The 21,133-nt window shown below is 38.5% G+C and overlaps 1 protein-coding gene across 1 annotated transcript in view; it reads right to left on the bottom strand.

Moving 5' to 3' along the window:
- The window catches only part of RORB (RAR related orphan receptor B), a 178,793-nt gene extending 159,547 nt beyond the window's left edge, over positions 1 to 19,246 (bottom strand). Inside the window, exon 1 of the mRNA XM_081236653.1 lies at positions 19,229 to 19,246. Coding sequence (XP_081092779.1) covers positions 19,229 to 19,235 — 7 coding nt within the window. The 5' untranslated portion in view covers positions 19,236 to 19,246. The remainder of the gene's footprint in view (positions 1 to 19,228) is intronic.
- Positions 19,247 to 21,133: the final 1,887 nt, after the last annotated feature.

Genomic DNA, 21,133 nt, shown 5'->3' with positions numbered 1-21,133 from the left:
GAGCTCCTTCATAAAACCCCCCAAGAACAGATCAACCCTCCACGGCTATGAAAGAAACACCATAGATATAATAAAATTCAGTGAGATGGTATGTGGGGAAACACTGCAGTTTGTATCTGGTAATTGTTGTGTCTGTAAGTTTTTCAATGAGATCGTGCTAAACAAATATAAATAAACGTAAGGAAAAATACCCATCAAACCATCATAACAATCTTTGAGTTTCTTCTCTGCAACTGGATGCAATGCTGTGCTCAGTTAATGTTTTGAAATCAAGGGAGGGAGACGCAAGAGGGAAGGGATATGGGAACAGATGTATATGTATAACTGATTCACTTTGTTATAAAGCAGAAACTAATAAAAAAATGTTTTGAAATCATGTTCACCAGGTGTATTAGGACCTCTTAGGTGAGAGTGAGGAAACTGACTATGAGGCAGGTTTTAGGGGGGCAACTGAGATGTTAGCTAAGCCTGCTGACACTGGCATATGCCAGACCAAGACTCCAGACCACCTCTCTGCTTTTTGCCTGACTTCTCTTTTTCTCCAGTGACCCCTAAATCATCAAAAGATACAGTTGAAACAAGGATTCGTCACAGACTTGGGTTTTCCAAATGTTTAAACATGGATCCGCAACATTCTCAACTCATCTTAGTACAACAAAACTCTTCATTTGATACTTCAGCATCTCTCAATTCTTTCCTCTATCTAACCAAATCTCTACTTCCTAATGAAAACTCTCTGGGAAGGCTGCTGTACTTGGAAAATTATACATGTGCTATAGATGTTGATCTGAGATTCTCTGAGTCTCAGCTTTCTCATTTGAAAAATAGAGATAACAGCACTTCACTATTTTTGTGACAATAAAAATTCAAGATAATAATAAACCACTCAATGAGGACTAAATACCAAGGCACTATGCTAAGTACTTTATAAAGTTAACTTATGTAATTCAACCCTTACAATAACCCCAAGAGGTAGGTATTCATCTTCATTTTACAAAATAATGTGAGGCTCAGAGAAGTTAAGTAACTTGCCCAAGGCCACACAGTAATTAGTAGAGGTTGGACTGGAACCTGATTGTCCCACTTTAATGCCTGGGATTGTAAATTGCACCCTGTGAGGTCAAGGACCTAACGCAGCATCTGAAACATAATGAGAGTAGAGTAAATGTTAGTTTCTTCTCTTACACTGTTTCATTTGGGGTGGTATACACACAATTTGTGCCTTACAATTCTGTCCCCAAGCTTTAATCTACTCTGTCCTTATACTGGAAAAGCTTCTTGTGATTCCTTACTGATAAAATTCTACGCAATTTGAAGGTTCTGTTCAAATGACTTCCCATAAAGTTCATTCTAATCACTGTAACACTGACCTCACTTCTGAACTCATCTGGCTTTCACGTGTTACAGGGGTCCTTTGGCAATGCCATACTGTTGTATTCTTAGTTAACAACTCACATCTGCCCTTTTGAAACCTCAGGGGTTCACTTCTCAAGAAAAGGGACAGCATTTTTCAATGGTTAAGAACACAGGCTCAGGAGGTAGCCCGCTTGGGTCTGAATCTCAGTTTTGCCATTTACTAGATGTGTGACTTGGGCAAATACTTAGCCTTTCTATAGCTCAGTTTCCTCACCTATCAAAAGAACCAAATAATAAACACTATTTTATTATAAAGTTGCTGTGAGGATTAACTAAGTTAGTATTTGTTAGGAATTAGACAGGAACATGACACATAATCAGTGCTACATAGTATTTATTTTTTAAATAAATATATTTTCTTCATTGGATTGCCTCCAACAACTACATAATTCTCAGAATATACTAGATATGCAAAATATTGGTTTGCCAGTTAGTTAATTGGTCATTTTTTGAGTTACCTTTCCTCATCCATAATTAATTTGAAGTTTCAATTACCTGCTATTCATGGATAAAGTATTCAGTTTGGAGTTGGGGATTCAAAGATGTCTGACACCAAGGGGTTAAAATATAGAGAAAATAAATACATAAGGTGTTATACTTAAATATTAATTGATGATTCAATTTGGCAATGTGTATAAATAATGTACTACAGACTCATTCTATTAAAGTGTGGCCAAGCTGCCTGGTACTGCATTGTATTTCAGCATATTTTTAATATACTATTATCTCCTTAAGGCTTGAATACTTTCATTTATTCAACATTTATTGGATGTCAGATTTTGTGCTGGGTGATGGGAATACTAAGTTCAATAAGACATGGATCCTGTCCTCAGGGACTTGAGTCCAGAGTTGGGGTCAGCAAAACAACTGTCCACCAAAATCTAGCCCACCACCTATTTTTGTAAATAAAGTTTCATTGGAACACAGCCACGATCATCCATTTATATACTGACTATGGCTGCTTTTGTGCCTCAATGTCAAAGATGAATAGTTGTGACAGAGATTGTGTGGGCCATAAAGTCTAAATTATTTACTATCTGGGGCTTTAAAGAAAAACTTTTCAGACCCCTGGTCTAATAGAATGCACTGAAGTACCTCTTTTTTGAGTAGGGTATTCTTTCTATCTCATGGTCATTGATTTTGAGGTTGGTGGTCATCCAGAACTTCTACAGAAAACTGGCACTTCAGAAACTTGAGTGGAATAAATAGTTGGTTATTGTCCAAAGCCTCTCAGATATGATTGTGCCTAGTTATTTAAGAAAAAGTTAATGGAGAACAGGTTATTGTTCTTGGTTCTTCTTAGAGTTTGAAATAGTTGTTGCCTAGGTACTCAATATAATGAAGTTCCTAAGCAATTATGATACCAGGTTAATATGGACCTGAAAAAAGCATGGCAGAGCACCACAGACTAGGAATCATAGTGTCTGGAGCATTCCCCTTCACCTAGGATTACTATAAAAGTAGACTATATAGTACATACTATATCACTGCAAGGGAAGTAATTTCTGAGTCATTTTAGATTTTATATTTTAAAATGAAACTGATGAATTGCTCTTTAAATATATTAATGGACTCTAATAAATCTCAAAATGTTTTGATATATGTATCATACATTTGAAAAGAAAATCATAAATAAGCTCTTCCTAGAAATTTTTCAATATATATTTTTCTTCTTAAATTCACACTTTCATTTCACTCTCCCCACAGAATTTTATTCTAATGTCAAAATTTTCATATTTGAAAGTGTTTTATTAATCACCTGGTAATACTTCTCTGTAACAAAAAATATATATATATATATTTATATTTAACATTTTTCCTCTATGAACACAAGTTCTGAGTTTTAGCTTTCCTTCTGGATTGATTTATTGTTATCATTGTCGCTAAATCACAGTCAATAAAAATTACACAATTATATTACAAATTTTATATTTACTAAACATAAAATTAAATATTTAAAGGAAATTCATCTCTTAATAAGCCAGATGAGGCTTTTTTTTCCCTTCCAATTATTTCTGGTACCTATGCTTGTCTTTTATTTGCTACTAGAATGTAATGGGGTTTAGAATCACTTCTATTCCTATTTTTGTTTCTAGAAATAAAGTGTTGAAAACGTATTCACATAAATATGTAGGTGGAAATGGAAAAAATGTTGCCAAAGCAGTTTAATCACTTCTTTAAACTCCTGAAATCTATGCCTCAAACTACATAGCATTCTATCATCAAAAACTACCTTTAATGATCTATAACGGACAATTTAGTTAGGTCTTCCTTCAATTTTGTTGGAAGTAAAGAAATAGAAACTACCTGACTTGTAAAAGGATGTTTTGCCCTTTCATTAGAATTATTCACTTTCTCAGCATCAAAATCAAACTTTCAAATTGTTCCTCTGTTGTAGTGCAATGCAAGTTTTGCCATCTTGGGAACCATGCATCTAATACAATTTGAAATGAGTGAGAGCTCAGTCTTTCTTTTGTGGAATGGAAGTGAGATCACTGTGAAAGCAGAGGAGGAAAAGAGGAGCCAGCTTTCTCAGAGGATACAGTAGGAAAACTGAGGATCTGTAAAGTGATTCCATTTAGAAAGCCTTCATATGTTTCTCAATCTTAGCTCTATGGACATTTTGGCAGAATAATTCTTTGTTTTGGGGAGCTGTCCAGTACATTGTAGAATGTTTAGCAGCGTTCCTGACCTTTACCTACTGGAGGCCAGTAGCACCTCTTCAATTGTGACAACGAAAAATGGCCAAATATCTCCTGGGGGCAAAATTTCCACCTGTTATGAACCACTGACCCAGGGGGATGAGTACACATGAAAGAAGACTACCTTAGCAGGGAATATCATACTTGAATTCTGCCCTACAAGTACCAATGAGTTCCCAACAGTCTTAAAGGCAAATGGAGATTCTTCATCTATCTCAGAACATAGGAATATTTTAAAAATCTTCCCACAGCCCCACCAGTAGGTATGAATTCATCCTCCAGCTCTTATATTTTGAGACTTGAGTATATCTGTGTTGGTGTTCTTTAACATCTCTAGGGATTACAACGCTCACCAGTGTTGTCAGGAGATAAATATGGGTTAGTTTAATGAAGGTAAAATGAAGGCAAGTTGATTAATTTTTCAATATGAGTATCCTGATCTTTCCTTCAACATTTAAAGTAATATATTTCTCACATAAATATGAGCCTTCAGAGACAAAAAAAAAGCAATGTTATACTGTTCTTTATAAGAATTTAATAAGGCAGAACCCTTTGTTTCCCAATGACAGAGAAAGGTTTTTAACTGCATATTATTATTATTATTTCCAGTACTTATTGTAAATTACAGCATATGGCTTTCAAGAAGACTAGACTCTAAGCTCTTCAGATGAAGGGACTGAATTCTAATCACCTTTGTATCTTCAACACTTAGGAGAGTGCCTGGTGCATAATAGGCCCTTGATAAATGTTTGGTGATGAATGAGTGAATAGTTGTACAAGTATTAAATAAGTTAATTTTCTCAGTGAGCCATTGAACTTTCAACCTTAACCCTATTATCATATGAGCTGACCTCAGGCAAATGCATGAACTAAAATACAATGAGTAGTAGATAAAGGACAGCCTTACTGCTATGCCAGAGTAATTGAGCATTCACTGTGACACTTACCTACAGACTAATCTACAGAGAATGTGTGGAAATTTTTGAAAGTCCAGAAAAAGCAATAAGAAAATAATTACCTGATAACTTAATATCTAAAGGTAACTTCTGACATTTTTATACATTTGCTTTAATTTCTTTTTTATGCATTTTATATAATTTGGATCATATAGTATATGCAATTTTGCATTTTAACTTTTTATTTGTATTTAGGTTCAGTGATGTCAGGGATGATGTTTTTCTTGCTCACCATTTTATCCCTAGAACCTAAAACACATTGTCGAATACATACAAACATTTAATACTAGTGAAGTATATTATACACGGTGACTACATACTAGTATAAGAATGAGTACATACTAAATGAAAGTGCGCTGGTAAAGAGCATTACAACAAAAGTTTCCCTATGTTGTTGAAAATATCATAATGAGGCTATAAAAAATCTTTAGGTACAAGACTTTAGGAATAAATTATTTTGACACTTTATTTACTTTGGGAAAATTCCCAGAAAGTGAATTATTGGGCCAAAGAGTATGATCATTTTTAAGGGTTTAGGCTCAATGACTGTACCAATATAAACACCCACTATAGAATATGAGGGTGTCAAATTCATCACACCCTCTACAATTTGACAGGTGAAGATGCTACCAATATTGTTTTAATTCTTTAATAAGTGAAGTTGAGCTCTTTCTTTCCAATTATTTGTTAGCCATTTATATTTCTTCTTTTTATAAAACAATTGTTTATGTTTTGTGGGACTGTTTTTAAGGCGTTGAAACTGCATTTTTAAACTGTTAAAAAAGCACTCTGTTTTGGGGTTTTCTTTGGCTTAGCTAGCAGGGCACATTCTTATTTATACCTGTCCTGCATTATCTCACAAGATGCTTTGTGCATCACCCAGACGGTGTCTACAGAAGCTCGCTGAGAACTAGAGAGCACTCAACACAGGCAAGACAGTATTATCAATTTTACCTGCGATTACATTTGTAAAGAGATGAGACTACATCTGTCAGCTCCTCCCAGATTTACAGAAGTCCCTTTAAAAATGTTTTCAGAATTTTCCTTAAGAGCAGCTACAGTGCAAAGACTGACAGAATTAATGAGTATAAAGAAATATTCCACTATTTCTAAAAGAGCAAGCACAGAAGGTATTTTACATGAGGTAAAACAAAGAGAATCACTTGAGATAAACCTACAGTTTTTTCCAGTGTGATGTTATCAAACATACTAGATACTAGATGCAAGATGAAGACAACGCAGCACAGACTCTGATGCAATCCATTTTCTTTCTAATAGTATCTGTGGTCAAATTTAGGCGAGTTGTGCGATTCAGGACCATTATATAATAAAATCAATTTGAGTCCCGGAGAATAAACGGCAGGGTAGGGTTGGTGTTTCAAGCTATGTTTGTACAGCACAGCTTACACAAAAGAGGTCTGAAAAATCAGTAACAGTGGACTAATAAATATGCTTTTAAAGAAATGTGAGTGAGCTTAATGTGAAAGCATAAAAATTCATCATATAAATGATAGCTCAATGTAAGGGATACTGTGTTTCAGCCAAAATGCAAAACACATTAAATTGCAATATTGTTGCAGAGGAGCAGAACTCTACATTTATTCAGAATTAATGTCAAATTTAATTGTTTTTTTCTTTATATTTCTGGGCACAATTAGACATGTCACTCTCTTAATGTTGTCAAGGTTTTTTCCTTAAGAAAATATTTTATGCTTGTACAAGACATAGAGTTGGATAGGATGGTAACAGGGCTTTGATATAAATGGTGTGCTGCTGAGACTTTCAATTCCAGCCAATCAATCAGACAAAATTAATTAAACTCAGATAAATGGTGGTATGTTTGGCTATTCAACCCATTACTTTGTTTGAAATGCTTATGGCCAAAGATAGATAACCCTCCTCTTAACAAACATAAAAACCAGAGGAGAGAATTGACAAGCTGAGGGACAAATGAGTGAATTAACATAAACTATTAGGCAAGTGCATGTTGATTACTGAATAAAAAGGAATTTCATATTTAGACATAAACAGTCTTTAGAGCTACCCATAAAGTTGTTTCTTTCCTTAAATTAGAGGCAGCTAGGTTAGGATCTTAGTGGAGGAAACATCTATAAATATGTAATTTCACTAAAAATATGAAATCTCTGTCAAAGGAGACATATTTAAATTTATGAAATTAAATTTCAGAATCTTCAAGGCAATAATTATGTTCACAAAAATTTTTACTATATATACTTTGACTTTGCTATTATTGTTACTGGATAGTTTCCATTCAGAATCTGTAGATGTTTCCATAATACTTATTTTAATTTTTCCTGAGATTGGTAAATGTCATGATCATTATTTTAGGAGTGAAAACTGTGGAGAACTATGGTTTGTCCAAGAGGATCCTGTGATTGGATGAAATATATAGTTTTACTATATTAATATGTATTCTTTATATGGCCAAAACACTCATGAGAGTTTGGGTACCAAGTTTTATCTTGAGGGCCAATACTGGTCAAATGGTAGTACAAGTTGCATCTGGACTTAGCAAGTATTAATGCCATAATTGATGAATGATGTCTGCTGTGGGTACAGGGATGGCAAAAAATAGTACAGCACAGCCTAAGAGAGAAAGCACAGAGTAATGAAAATAGAACTGGACTCAGAGTCAAAAGCCCTTGACTGAAGTCAAACTCTGGTCTCAACTTCTTTTAACAAATAATTATGGACAAATCATATATTTTCATATTTAGAAAAAGGGGTATAATCAACACTGGACATTTCAGAAATTCAAATGAAACAAAGATTATCTAAGGAATTCTTAAGGAATTTTATAAGAAAACCGCTTTTGTTGTGCCTGAGACTGTTATCTTAGAGGGCATCGCTTCTTATACATTGTAAGTACTCAATAATCAGGATTTGCTGAATCATATTTAAACCTGATCCACTATTGGGAGTGTCACCTACAACTCTGTCACATATTTTCTTTTACTTTTTGATCATTGTATTATGATAAAAGAAAGTCTATCTCTGACTCTAAATCAACACTCATGTCAACCATGTTAGGTAACCTTTCAGAAATCATTAATGAAATTTTGGTGGAAAAAATGTCAGAATTAATTTATTTCAATACAAAACAACACTTTCTAAAACCAATCAAATAAACTTTAATTTATTGTGACACGGGTGGCATCCAGAAATGACTTATAGTGATATTAGTTAACAGAACAAAATAAAACAAAAACACAATTGGAAGGGTATTAATGCTACCTTATTAGCATTCTTATTATTGATATTTCTGAGCTGTCTTTGGAAAGATACTCCAAAAGCCCTGTTCCTTTGGTACTTAGCTTTTTTTTTTTTTTCAAATGACAGGAATGAAAATATACATGCAAGGGTGAAAGTGCTTAGGATTGCCTTTTAAAAGTAGTCAGCATTTAAAAGAAAAAAAACCAGAATATTGGGCCATTTGTTTTAAATTTAATTTTAGAGCAAACTGATGAATAGTATAGGACCCTAAAAATTTCTAAATGAATTTATTCAAAATATTAAAACAATTATCGTCAAGAAGCACTGCACCTTAATGATACGATGTGTTTTTCCCGAACAAATGTTCCTCTTTTCAAATCAGACTGTGTGGCATTTGCTCATATTCAACAACTGTGGAAATTTGGAACAAGGTTTCTTCTTAAAAAGAAAAAAAGTCTAATCCCTTTGCTATGTGCCAGGAACAACTTATGTACAAGTTAATAGGAAATGCTGTATGTAATAATTTTATTATTTGACTTGACAATGATAAGGATAGCCAGTTACTCATTAGAAACTGAACATGCCTGAGTTCTTTAAGCTTGCACATTACTGTTTGATTCTGGAATCTAGCAGCCAGCAGCTGCTGGATGGTAAACTATGATTGGAGTGTTCATTCTGGCTCAAGCTCTATAATGAAACTTTTACTTGGGCAACTTGGAATATGGGTTTTTATGCTAATCCAGTGTTACGGAACCCATATGAAGCACTTGTGCGATCCATTCCTTGGACACGTGAAATTAAACATTTTAAATGTGGTTTGATAAATAGTTTCAATTATTTTCATTTCACTATTCAGGCAAATAAAAATAGTGCTACTGTTTGAATTTCATATCCTCAGAATCAATTATAGGCAAGAACACATTCTGATCCTATTTAACAAGACCGTCTTTAAATAGCCTTTTTAAGGGAAAGATCAAATAGTGGTTTAGTGTTTACTTAGTAAACGTATTTCCATAAAAGTCAGAGTAAAAAAATCTAGATTCATATTACATATGGCATTCAAGTAAACCACTGTTCTCCAAAGGTTCAATCTATATTTACCACCAAGAAAAGCACACTGGCCCAGGCATAACATGAAGTGGGTATATGTGTCCACTGTCATATAACATATGATGCCAGAGATGAGCACCAGAGAAACCACAATAAGAAGTGAGGGAGGCAGATATAAGCTAAAATGTTCTTGGTTTTCAGAGTTCGCTAAAGGCTGCTTTTTCTTGTTGTTGATTTTTGTGTTTTAACTAACTGCAGTTTCTGACCAATCTGATGATATCACTGTCCTTTTACAGTCCTTTTATTATCACCTAAACTTAGAGAAATTTGATTTTAAGCTCAGATAAATGGTGTGACCCATCACATGACAGGCCAGATTTTATTCCAGAGTTAGGAATGGAATCACAGATTGTAATATCATTTCAATGTCATTTTTCAGAAAAATAACTCCCATTTCATACTTCTACTTGATACTAATCTTAGTTTTGTTTTTCTTTTGTTTTGTATTATATTCACCTTTTGAAATAGAAAGCACTGTCAACAAATATACTTTTCAGTTTAACCTGATAACCTAACTAGGTCTGAAGCTGAGTACTGTATTCTGATGTCTAAATATAACGGTACAGATAAATTAAAATATTTTAAATATAAAAAAAAAGAAGCGAGGGAGGGAGTGTCCAGAAAACCAGTTGCCTTATTTAATAACTGTTCAGTCAAAGCTCCTAAAAGTTAGAGGGGCCGTTCTGTGCCCTCTCTTCGAACTTTTCACCTTTTTAGAAAAGCCTCAAAAAATGGGGTCAGTCAGCCACTTCTTGAATTCTTCCAGTTCCATGAAGTAAATAGATTAAGTACAGTAGCCATTATGTTATCAGGATATGTTGCAACAACAAAAAAGTACCATTCCTTAGTCTAATAAATTCCAATTAATAATCTGCACTTTAAAAAAATGTACCTATTTTTCAAGACTGAAAATGTATGACTATGTGGCCTTGCTCACTGTGTAGAAATTTGAAGATGAGGTTTATGCTAATGCAGAGGGTTATGATCAAGAGTGGTGATTTGGCTGCCTGGAAGTCTCAAATGGTGACATTCACCTTTGTGAATTCTCCCCAGTCTAGGGTCCGGTTTTCAGTTTTGTAGGCTCAGAAACTTGATCTCATCAGTGTTTCAGAGTAGATTAGACCTTAGTACGAGGATTCAAGTTAACTAAGCTCGCAAGAGCTAATGTATAAGACCAGAAAGTCAAATTATCACTTCAAAATGAAGAGCCAACTTGTGAATTGCAGTAGATACTTTTTTTTAAGCTTAATCAGTGATTTACCTATAGATAGATAGTGCTAGGATGGACATGGCCAATAGTTGCTTCTCACACTCACATTTCTGTTACTGCCTAGGAGTCCAGGATTTCTCCATCTTTAAATATGCTTAAGGGAGAGAATAACTCAAAAGTCAGCAAGACTATTATCTATTGATTTTATAGTTTAATTTTTAGAGTTCAATCTTACATCTAAGTTCTTGAAATGGAAAAGTTTGAGGAATATCACTATTGCCCTCAGACACTGCCGACATGCCCTATTACTTCAATGGATTTTATTCTTCCTGATATCTAGTAATCTAAGATACTCTCTAGAGCAGATATCACTATTTTCAGGTAATGCCTTAAATGTTAAAGAAAATGAAGCTCAATATATATCAGCCATGTACTTATTCCTTATTTTACAAAGATAAGAATTTCTCTTATAAAAACAAATGTATAAGAACATTGTATTTTCCCATTTTTTTTCCTAGTGATTCTTTTTTTGCAAGTTACATTCTTCCCCACTCTGATATTTGTCTAATCCTGTACATTTTCTTTTTGTAATTTAAGAATTACTTTAGAGCTTTCTTTTTTAAATTGTCACTTGTAAATTATTTTACTAGTAAGAGTTTTATTTGAGAACAATACTACTAGTTATTCTACATCAGGATATGTTCTTTTTGGAACAGTTCTACTTCCATAAACTAAATTTCATCTAGCACCTACTATAAAAGGCAACTGTGGAATACAAGAAACAATAATTTAATAAACCTCATTTATGATGAATAAATTAACCAAAAGACAGACTTCTATGCGTCCTTAGAGGCCCATCTCAAACATCACTTCCCCTGTGAGAGCTACTGTGATGTTCTGATAGCATCCCTACTGTATTCTGTTCTGCTCTCACTTTGATCATAGCTTTGACCTCACCAGTTGTCTAATGTTTTATCAACTTGGGCATCCTTAGGGCTCAGTTTTGCGCCTCACTTTGACTAGATGCTCAATAAATCATGGATAAATGAGTGTGAGTCACATACATTTCTATTAGTATATACGTGGCTGCAGAAGATGAAATCTTTGTGTCTGTCCCTTTTAAAATTAAAATTGAAAACTGAAATATTCAGGAAGATGGTCTTATTCCCATTCTTGAGAGGATATCTTAATTTGGACTCCTAGAAATGAGATGATCAATGAGTTTGACAAAGTTTTCAGAACAGGGGAGAATCAAGCTTGGTTGGTTCCAAATAGGGAGAGAAATTTTTATTTAAAAATGATATTTTAAAAAACTAGTCAGAAGATTAAGATAAAATAATATTCTACTTTTTATTGCAGCCAGTAATACTCATTTATTCCATGCTAAGTAATGATTACAAATGCCAAGGCCTTTTAAAAAAGCTTTTGCTGTTTCTTTTTTAAAGGATAACTTGGTGCCCCAATTCAGAGAGGACCTTTTGTACTTCTAATTCAATATTAAAATACTGTATATCCGTTATTGTCCCATGATTACAATATAATCCTAATAAGATGCAGGTAATGTTGTAACAGTTTTTAAAGAAGGCTGCTTTATTGGACAGTCATATGAAAAAATTTTTAAATATAATTTAAAATTGACTTGTCACAACATTCACTGGGAAAAAAGCTTTACTATGAAATAAAAATCTATGTAAGTTTTCTTTAAGCATTCCAAATCTTTCATATGTCCCATGGTACCAGGATATTGGGTTTACATGAGTACAAAGCAATAAGCAGGCTAGTAACAGAAAACATAATTTGGTAATCAACCAGATTATTTGTCCCCACCTCTCTCTCTCTCTTTTTTTTTTTTTTTGCTGATGTCTGTAATTCCACTGAATGTGAGAAATATAACCCAGGGCCACATGATATGAAAACTAATCACACACAAAAAATGACACCAATAAATACCCTTTTTAGTTAAGTAATTTACAAAGTCAGCATACCCACCCAGTTAATAAAATATTCACATGCAGAGGTGAACACGCTTAAGTCAAAGCAAATTACCTATGTTCTTTTATAAGAACAGGTTTTTGAACGAGTTTTTAGTTTCATGTTTTGGCAAAAGGTAACATGTTTATTTTGACCTCTGTAGGAACATGCCTAAGCCAAGACATCCTAATTGAATTTTAAAACAAAGTTTACCATAACGTTGTAATAATTATCATAAAGTAAATTCTATTTCTAATAGTTATAAAATAAGGACTAACCAAGAAAAATGCATATTACATTTAGTAGAAAACACTATACCTTTTAAGAGTTATTTTTAAATGTTTTAAATGCTTGCTATGCAAGGTATTACACAATGCAGATAAAATATACTTTGAATATTATTTTTAACTCCCCAGATAACCACTAATGAAATTGCACTTATTATTTGTTGCAGACAACAAATCTAGGACTTGAAATATTGATGGCCACATAGATATATTTTAAAGGTGAACAGAGGAAGCCAAAATTCTAAGTGCTTTGCAATGCATAATAATTTTGTTTGTGACGCTACGATCTCAATATTTCCTTTCATAAGAACCCACTCCCCACTGCCATTAGTTAACCACATGGTTATTATATTTAGCTTGATTCTCTATAAATGCCGTTATAACACCTGTGGTTTCCCTCATTAAGAACTGAAATGGATGGGGTCAGGGGTTGAAAGGACAGCATATGCGCTATGAAAGAACTAGTTAACATAGCCTATTATATTGGCGCACTGGTAAATCTCATTTCTATTCATCAGATGATTAGTTCAATCAATATTTATTCCTCTATGCTCCCTTTGTCTTTTGCTACAAAGGAGACATCCTTCAAATTCATGGCATAAGCCTTGTTATCTATGAATTTGTTGCTTAATTTGAGAGGGAATATTTTATTTACTTGGCAGTCCTAAATTCTTTGATTCTTTTTCCCTCTAATTATCATTAGGTAGTACAATGGAGTTTTGTGTAGATTATTTATAAATAAATGCTATTAACAGTTTTTTTGTTTGTTTGTTTTGTTCTGTTTTGTTTTAATGTGACTAAAGTACCACATGTATTCATTTCTTCTTTTTGAAGGCTCTGGAAAGTTGCTTCTGTTTCTCTATATATGTTTGAATTTGGAAGTGTGGATTGTGAAAGCAAAGATAAGAATGATTTTCTCTCTCAAATATTCATTCTTCTTCTCTGAGTGGGTGGTTATAGGCACATACATATACATATTGTGTATCAGTGTGTATCAACAGACGCCTCCAAAGACTGCTATTATCTGCTAGGGATTCTGTTAAGTCACAGATTCTAGTCAAAGTAAGATAAATATTTGCACGAAGCTGTAATTGGAAGATGATTACAAAGTTACAGAAATAATACTTTATGTGTAGAGTGCTCATTTTATCAAAGGTCATTATGCATTACATTACAAAAGATTTATTTCATTTGTCTACTTAATTTCTGTCCTTTATGTAAGAATGGTTGGAATAGTAAAACTATATCTAGGATTTAAAAAACCTTATATTAATTATTAAGCAAAATTTCCATTCCTAATATTTAATTTTCTGTATATTTTAACTTCACAATAAAATGCTTTGTTAATGTCAATTACATAGAATTAATGGCAATATAATTTAAAGCCTGTTTTTGTCTTTATGGAAGACACACAGAAATGATTTAGTCTTAGGAAATTCTCATCATAATCCTAGAATGATAAAAATATATATATTTTAAGTCATCTCAATCACTAATAAATTTGCACTAATCACGTATGTGTTCATAACTTTTGATATGTTTTAATCGGGCTAAAATTTGATGGTTTTAACTTTGGCATTAATTTTCCTATATCTTCATATAATTACCTGTAAGGCTTAGATTTCTCCAAGGTACAGTGGCACTGATGTTACTGTTCACAATTTAAAACCTCACTTTATTTACAAATTTGCAGAACACTAGCAGACCCTCATATAAAGAATTTTAAAATTTAATAATTTACTAGAATATTTTAACTCTGTATTAATTGAATGCTATAATATGTACTTTAAATAAGAGGTATGTTATTCATAGCAGTGAAAAAATCTAGTTAATGCCTTGTGATTCACACTTCTATTTCTTAACACTATTGTATCAAAAAGTATAAAAACTACATAAAGCTGAAAAAAAGTTTTACTTGTCTTTTTATCTAGGAAAACTGCCTGTATTGAATCATTTAAAATCCTAGTGACTATTCTGTATATGCTACTTTTAGGGGGGAAAAAAAAGTAGGAATTAACACAGCTGGAATGTCATGTTCACGAAGACCAACCCTGAAACTTAATATTTTCTTCATGCTGGAAAATTTTTGCTGTTGTAAAATTAGGTTTCATGAGTATGATACATGTAAATTTAAAATACAGTGTATTTGTATTGCATACACACATGAATAGTTGCTTTTATGGTTGTAAATAGTTAGTGTCTAACAAATTGTTACCAAAATAACTAAATGTGGACATTTCTTCTGATTGAATATAAAATAAACATGTTAGTTATGTTAAACTTCACATAAACCCCTTTAATAATGATGCAAGAAATCCTTTAAGGTTTTTCTAAACAGTACAGCAAATTATACTGCTGTTGATGGAAAATCCAGGACTTGTGAGTTTTAAATGAACGCTACAAAGGAGTTTTAATCTTGTATCCCCCATGTTTATGAAGCCTGCTGCTCAAAGTTCTCCCTTTCTATTTCCATCCTGGTTTCCCAATTCCTGATTATCTGAAAATATAGAAAAGTTAAAAGCCTTGATGGTACTAATGTGTATACCGGAAGTCCAGGATGTCACGCCCTTCTGTGTTAAAATACTTGTTACAAATTCACTCAGGATGTTGAGAGTGGGGGAGGAGAGAGTCCCAAGATGTAACCACCTAAGAAAAACAATTTTCTGGCTATATATTTTTTCAACAATACTTGAAATATAGCTTTAGGATTTTTCTTTGAACTGTTTGAATGTTTACTTTTCTTGGATTATAAAGACAGCTTACTGATAATTACTTAGTGAACAATTACTAATGACTACTGACAGGGATGTCCTTCCACCAATGTTTTTTAATTGTGGGAGGTGGAATGTTGGTTAGAAATATTTAATTGTAATTTTTGGAAGAAATTAAGATCTAGAACAGGTTTAGGAAATTTAAAGGCCTGGCCGTCAGGACATTCAGAGCTCCAGACTTCCCAAGGTTTGCCATAGCTCTGAGAGCAAGCCGCTTCTTTTCTGAAGTTAGCAGTTCATAAAAATTAACTACCTGAAAATAATAGATGAAAACCGGACTTTGGAAAAGCCAAGCCCCATCCTTGTTTACAGCAAGGATAAAACCAGATTTCTAATCCGCCGGAGCCACAATCACCTATTGATTGCGACGACATCTGTGCCCCTGTTTTTGGAAGCAGGGAATTCTGCGGAGGCAGGGTGAAAAATCCGACCATTTCGGTGCTCCTGTGTAATAAACAGCGAGCAGGCTTCCCAGGAAGGAGTCTTGAAATCCACACCTCGGCTCACTTGTTTCTCACCTATGGACGGACCCAATTAAAAGTCCTCCCTTCCGCATTCGTAAGTTATCCTTTTCAATAATGCAATCTACGAAGTAGCATCTTTAGACCTCATGTGGTAGGTACTCTGTAGCAGACAAAGGGTGAAAGGCTTTGTGCGCCACCAAATACACCCTTCTCCGCCCCAGGCCAGCCCCGAGTAAGACGTAGCGCTGGGGACCGACTCAGTTCAGCCGTGGGGTAGGACAATGACCTAAGGATCAGAGCCTCTTAACCCCTTTCTTACCCCAGAGCTTCCCTCGGGATAAAGTCTCTTAACTATCCTAGACCTGGCGGGGGCGGGGTGGAGGCCGGCAGTCGGGGGGTGGGTTTACTGTGTTGGTCCCCAGGGCGACCACTCGATCCTGGACCAACTTTGCATTGTGCCAAGTGCCCTGACCCAGTAGAGTTGCCAAATGCAAACCTTGGAACCGAGGCTGAATAACAGACTGGGACCACCCGGGGATGGGGGACGTGTGTGTGTGCGCGCGCGTGTGCATGCGCGCGTGTGTGGTGTGTAGGGGGAAAGGGAGCTCGCACTGTAAAGCTGAGTTCAAAAACTGCCCCCTCCCCCAATATAGACTGCTTAGTAGCCCAGGTACAAGAGAAAGTTGATTCGTTTCCGCTCTCACTTCTCAAGTTCACACTCAAGTTCAACCCCTGACTCTCGTAAGACGTCTGAGTAGCCTGGACCTTTTCTCCATCCTTATACAATCACCTCTAATGACGCGGAAGGGCACGGTCTGTAGGAAACGCGCAGAGATGGCAGAGGAGGGACAGTAAAGGGTCAAGAACGGAGAGCCCAGGAGGTAGAGAGGACTCCGCCACCTTTTAAGGTTGATTTTTCTACAGAGCGTTCCCCCAGGCCCCCTGAGAGCTGTCTTAAGTTAGAACCCTCTGGGACTGTGGGGTGATGGGGGGAGAGTAAGCTTCAACTTCTTTCTCAAGGTAAGAGGCAGCACCTGGCGTCAAGCTTCTCGAGTCCCCGAAGTGGGCGCCTTGGCGAATCTGGACTGTCGCTAGCAAACTGCTCCTTCAGGAGCAGTGCGATCAAGCTACAACCCACTCTTGTCCCACACTCCTCTGTTTTCTACAATTTAAGGGGAGAGTGAGTGGCTTTTGGCCCCAGGCCCTAGTGCCCGGTTGGAACTGACGTGGCGCATGGTTTCAGACCTTCAGAACATAAGAGCTCAGCCACGGGAGGAATACTGATTGGAAAGGGAGAAGTAGGGGTTGGACGAACTGGCTACCCCAGAGAGGAGCAGGGGAAACTGAAAGGAGAGAGGATGGTGGTGAGACGGGACAGAACAACAAAAACAAAGACTAGGGAGTCCTTTACTTAAAGGTTCTGCACTCGCCAATTACCCAAGTATAGTTTCCTGAAAGAATTTGGGCAGTGGAGCATGTGACCAATCCCCCAACCGGGACACTGAACTGGAACCAGCTCGCACTCCCGGGGCCCCCACTACCAGTATGCGGGTCAATCAAACCATTTCACCAGGACGTCTCTGTCCCTTAGCTTCAGCTACCTCCCTCCCACCCACCTCCATGGACGGCCTCTCTGTTCCTCCTCCTCCTTCCCTTTCTTGCCACGTCCCAGCGCCTAGCTGGCTAACCCAGTCTCTGCTCTAGCGTCCAGGCTCGGGATTCACTTCGAGCGGAGCAGGGGGAACATGCCCGATACCCCATCCCGACGCTCCTCAAGAGGTTTTGGGAATGTGGATGGGAGGTGAACACAGCCGAGTGGAAGGCGATGAGTGTTTGCAGCCCAACTCTCCCAAGTTCTTCTTGGCTAGTCCACCTGTCACGCGGGCTCGGGGATGTAGGAAGGTCTGGAGCTGGCCGTTTCCACCTTTATGTTGCCAGGACCCAGAGGGACAGACGAGGAGGAGAGGAGAGCCCCCGCCCCCGCCCCACCGCAAGAAACGCAGAATGGCTAGAAAGAAACACTGGGGAGTGTGGGGCGGCGGGTGCTCCGAGGCTCGCACTTATCCCCATGGCACGCGGGCACCCGGCCCGCTCTCCGAGAGAAGAGTGAAGTTGTGGCCAAGCAGACAGCGGAGGAAAGCGGCTCTGGGCACAGCGCGCAGGAAACGTGAAGGTCCTGGCACCGCAGGGGAGGAGACGGATCAAGTGATTCCCTAAAGCAGGCCAGGCCATCCGCCAGGGCAGCCCAAAGTGCAGCCGGAACAAGTGTGTTGCCCCTGTCCGCGGAGCGTCACCCCACCGCCGCCAGCTAGCCCAGGGGACCTGCCACCGCAGTCGCCGCTGGGGGTCCTGGCCCGAAGGTTCACCCAGCACCGCCTCCCGCAGCGGCCCTTTGACAAAGGAGCCTTCCCCGCCGCGGGTAGCGCGGGCTTTTATCCTCTGGAACTTTCTCTGCACAACTTTTTCAGGGTGGCGCTCGTCCCTTGGCCGCGCGGGCTCGGGCACGCGGACCTGGCCAGGGCGCAGCTCCGGCGCGAGGGACGCGCGCAGGGGACGAACCCGGAATCTGTGTCTAGTCCCACGACACCGCCCCCTCTGCCTACCACTCCCACGAAGGGACACTGTCCGTTGACCTGGACGCTGGTGAGCCTCGTAACCTGAAGAGTGTGTGTACCCGCCTGGCCGCCTGCCCGTGCGCCCAGCGCGCCCAACCCGGGCCGGCGACCGCCGCGCGCCCGGCGCTTCTAGCGGCTTCTGCCCAGAGGCATACTTCTCCTGGCTCTCCCTCCAACCGGCGTTCTCATCCGCACCCGAGAGTGACATCCCAAAATGGTACAGTACAACTCAAGGACTGGGAGGAAGCAACTAGCGTCGTCCCCCTCTCCAAAAAGCGCCCTCCCGTGTCCTTCCAGAACTCCTGAGAGGCATCAACACCTTCCCACAACTTTCTACGCCCAGGCCATTTGCAGCCCAACTGCGAACACGAACTCAGTAACTGCGCCCCGCCAACCTCTTTCCTCTTCGGCTGGGTGCGCTCCCCTCCCCCATCGCCCATCTGGCTGGAGTTGGCCGGACCGGGGAGACACGGTGCCTGCGGGCTCGCTTACCTCGCATGGTGTAGCCGCTCTCCCGCTCCGCGTAGTCATGAAGCTGCTCCCAGCCCGAACCCCGGAGAGCCCAAAAATCCCGCTCAGCACGAGTGAGGAAGGTAGTCGGCGAAGAGCTGCTCTGCCGAGAAAACCATCCCTTTAGGTGGACGCCGTGGCCGGAGGGTGACGTTTGCTGCCGCCGCTGCTATGTTAACAGTTTTGATGATGGTGGTGGTGACTGTTTTGATGGTTGTTTGGTTGTTTGTTTGTTTTCAGGAGGGGTGAAAAAAATGTGCTGGCTGGCTGATGCCTGGGTTTTGTTTTGCTTTTGTTTTTCTTTTTTCTTTCTCTCCAATGTACTTGCTTTTTAAAAATGCCACCGCCTCCGGCTCAGAAGGTTTCTTTTGTGATCACTTGGACTGAGGAGGAGGAGGAAGGGCAGCAGCAGGAGGAGGAGTTGGTGGTGGTTTTGTTAGTTACAAAGAAGAGGGAGAAGGAGCAAGGGGAAAAAAAGGAAACAGAAAGAAGAGGAAGAAAGGCGGTGTGGATGGCAGAGCATGTGCGTTTTCACATGACATCTGTGCCTGTTAGCGGATCCACAATGTGAATTTTCACTGTTCAGTTACAGGGAGGAAGGGAGCGAGAGAGAAAGAGGAGAGAGATGGAGAGAGAGAGCCGAGAAGGGGCTTATACGCGAGGGCGGGTTTGGCTGGGACTTCCAGGCCCCGCCTCCTGTCAGCGCCGCCGCCAATCAGCGCCTGGCAGTTCTTGGAGGGGCTGGGACCACGGGGGACAGGCTTGAAGGCGAAGGGCGGGGGATTAGGACACTGGAGGCGAAGGCGGCCGGGGCTGGAACTGGGCATTAGAGACTGTCCGAACTGGGCGGAGGAGGAGGAGAGGGACCGATAGAGTCGGGCAGATCTGCAGGTGACATTCACTTCCCATTCCAGGAGGAGGGAGGGGGCACTGACGAGTCTTTGGAAGGGAGGGACGCGGGGCTCTCCGGGTCCCTGGTTGCTTCCCTCTCTCGCAAAACCTGCGGGCCCCGAATAGTTAGTTGTGAATTTATGTCAGCTCTCCGCAGAATCCATTTTCGGAAAACTTCGCGTGTCTGGCAGGGCTTTCTTTCCCCGGGCGGGACGCTTCAGTTTTAGTGGCAGAATAATGCAAATCAACTTTCATCACTTTGAGCACAACTAAAATGCCGTCCCATGCAAGTAGCCGTCCTCTTCCTTTAAAACCATCTTTTAGATGCTTCCTGCCCCAGTCCTAAAAACAAAATAAACAAAACAATGAGAACTCTTTTGCTTTTTAAAATTATTTTACAAAGTTTTAATGCTTTCCTTTATCGAAGAAGTTGATTTTATCAGCATTTGGAGTTGCTAATAAACTGGCGTTGGGCCATACGACTCAGTGATAACAGCCCCAATGGCAGTGTGGCTACCTTAGTGATGCAAGGCAAAGGGCTGGCTGAGGCTACAAGGTATGATTGTGTGGTGCTATTGATGAAGTTGCAGGGCTTTAGCAGGGAGGAACTGTTTATTCTAGTTGCTACTAGAAGACATTTGTCTATTTAGAGGGGTCTGGCAATTAAACGTAGGTAGTTATTGTATTCCTGAGGTGAAAATTGTCATCTATGACCGTTTATTTGTATTGTGGTAAAAATCTAATGCATGTATCAAAACTGTTCCTTTTCAAGTTTCCTCCTCTCATTGGACATACTACATAGATGATCACATTTACTTGCCATAGGGAACTTTGTAAATACTTTAACTGGTCACCCTAACAGAGAGGTGAAAAAATTTGCCTAATCTACTCAGTCTTAAGGCACTGAGGCTTCTACTCTATAGCATACCTGTTGGCAGAGCAGGCCTCATCATTGTTTAGATACCTGAATAATTTGATTTGTACTGGTATTTATTT

Source organism: Mesoplodon bidens (assembly GCF_964165515.1).
Source record: "Mesoplodon bidens genome assembly, chromosome: 6".
In the NCBI taxonomy this organism is placed as follows: Eukaryota; Metazoa; Chordata; class Mammalia; order Artiodactyla; family Ziphiidae; genus Mesoplodon; species Mesoplodon bidens.
This window is presented reverse-complemented; position numbering and strand designations above follow the sequence as displayed.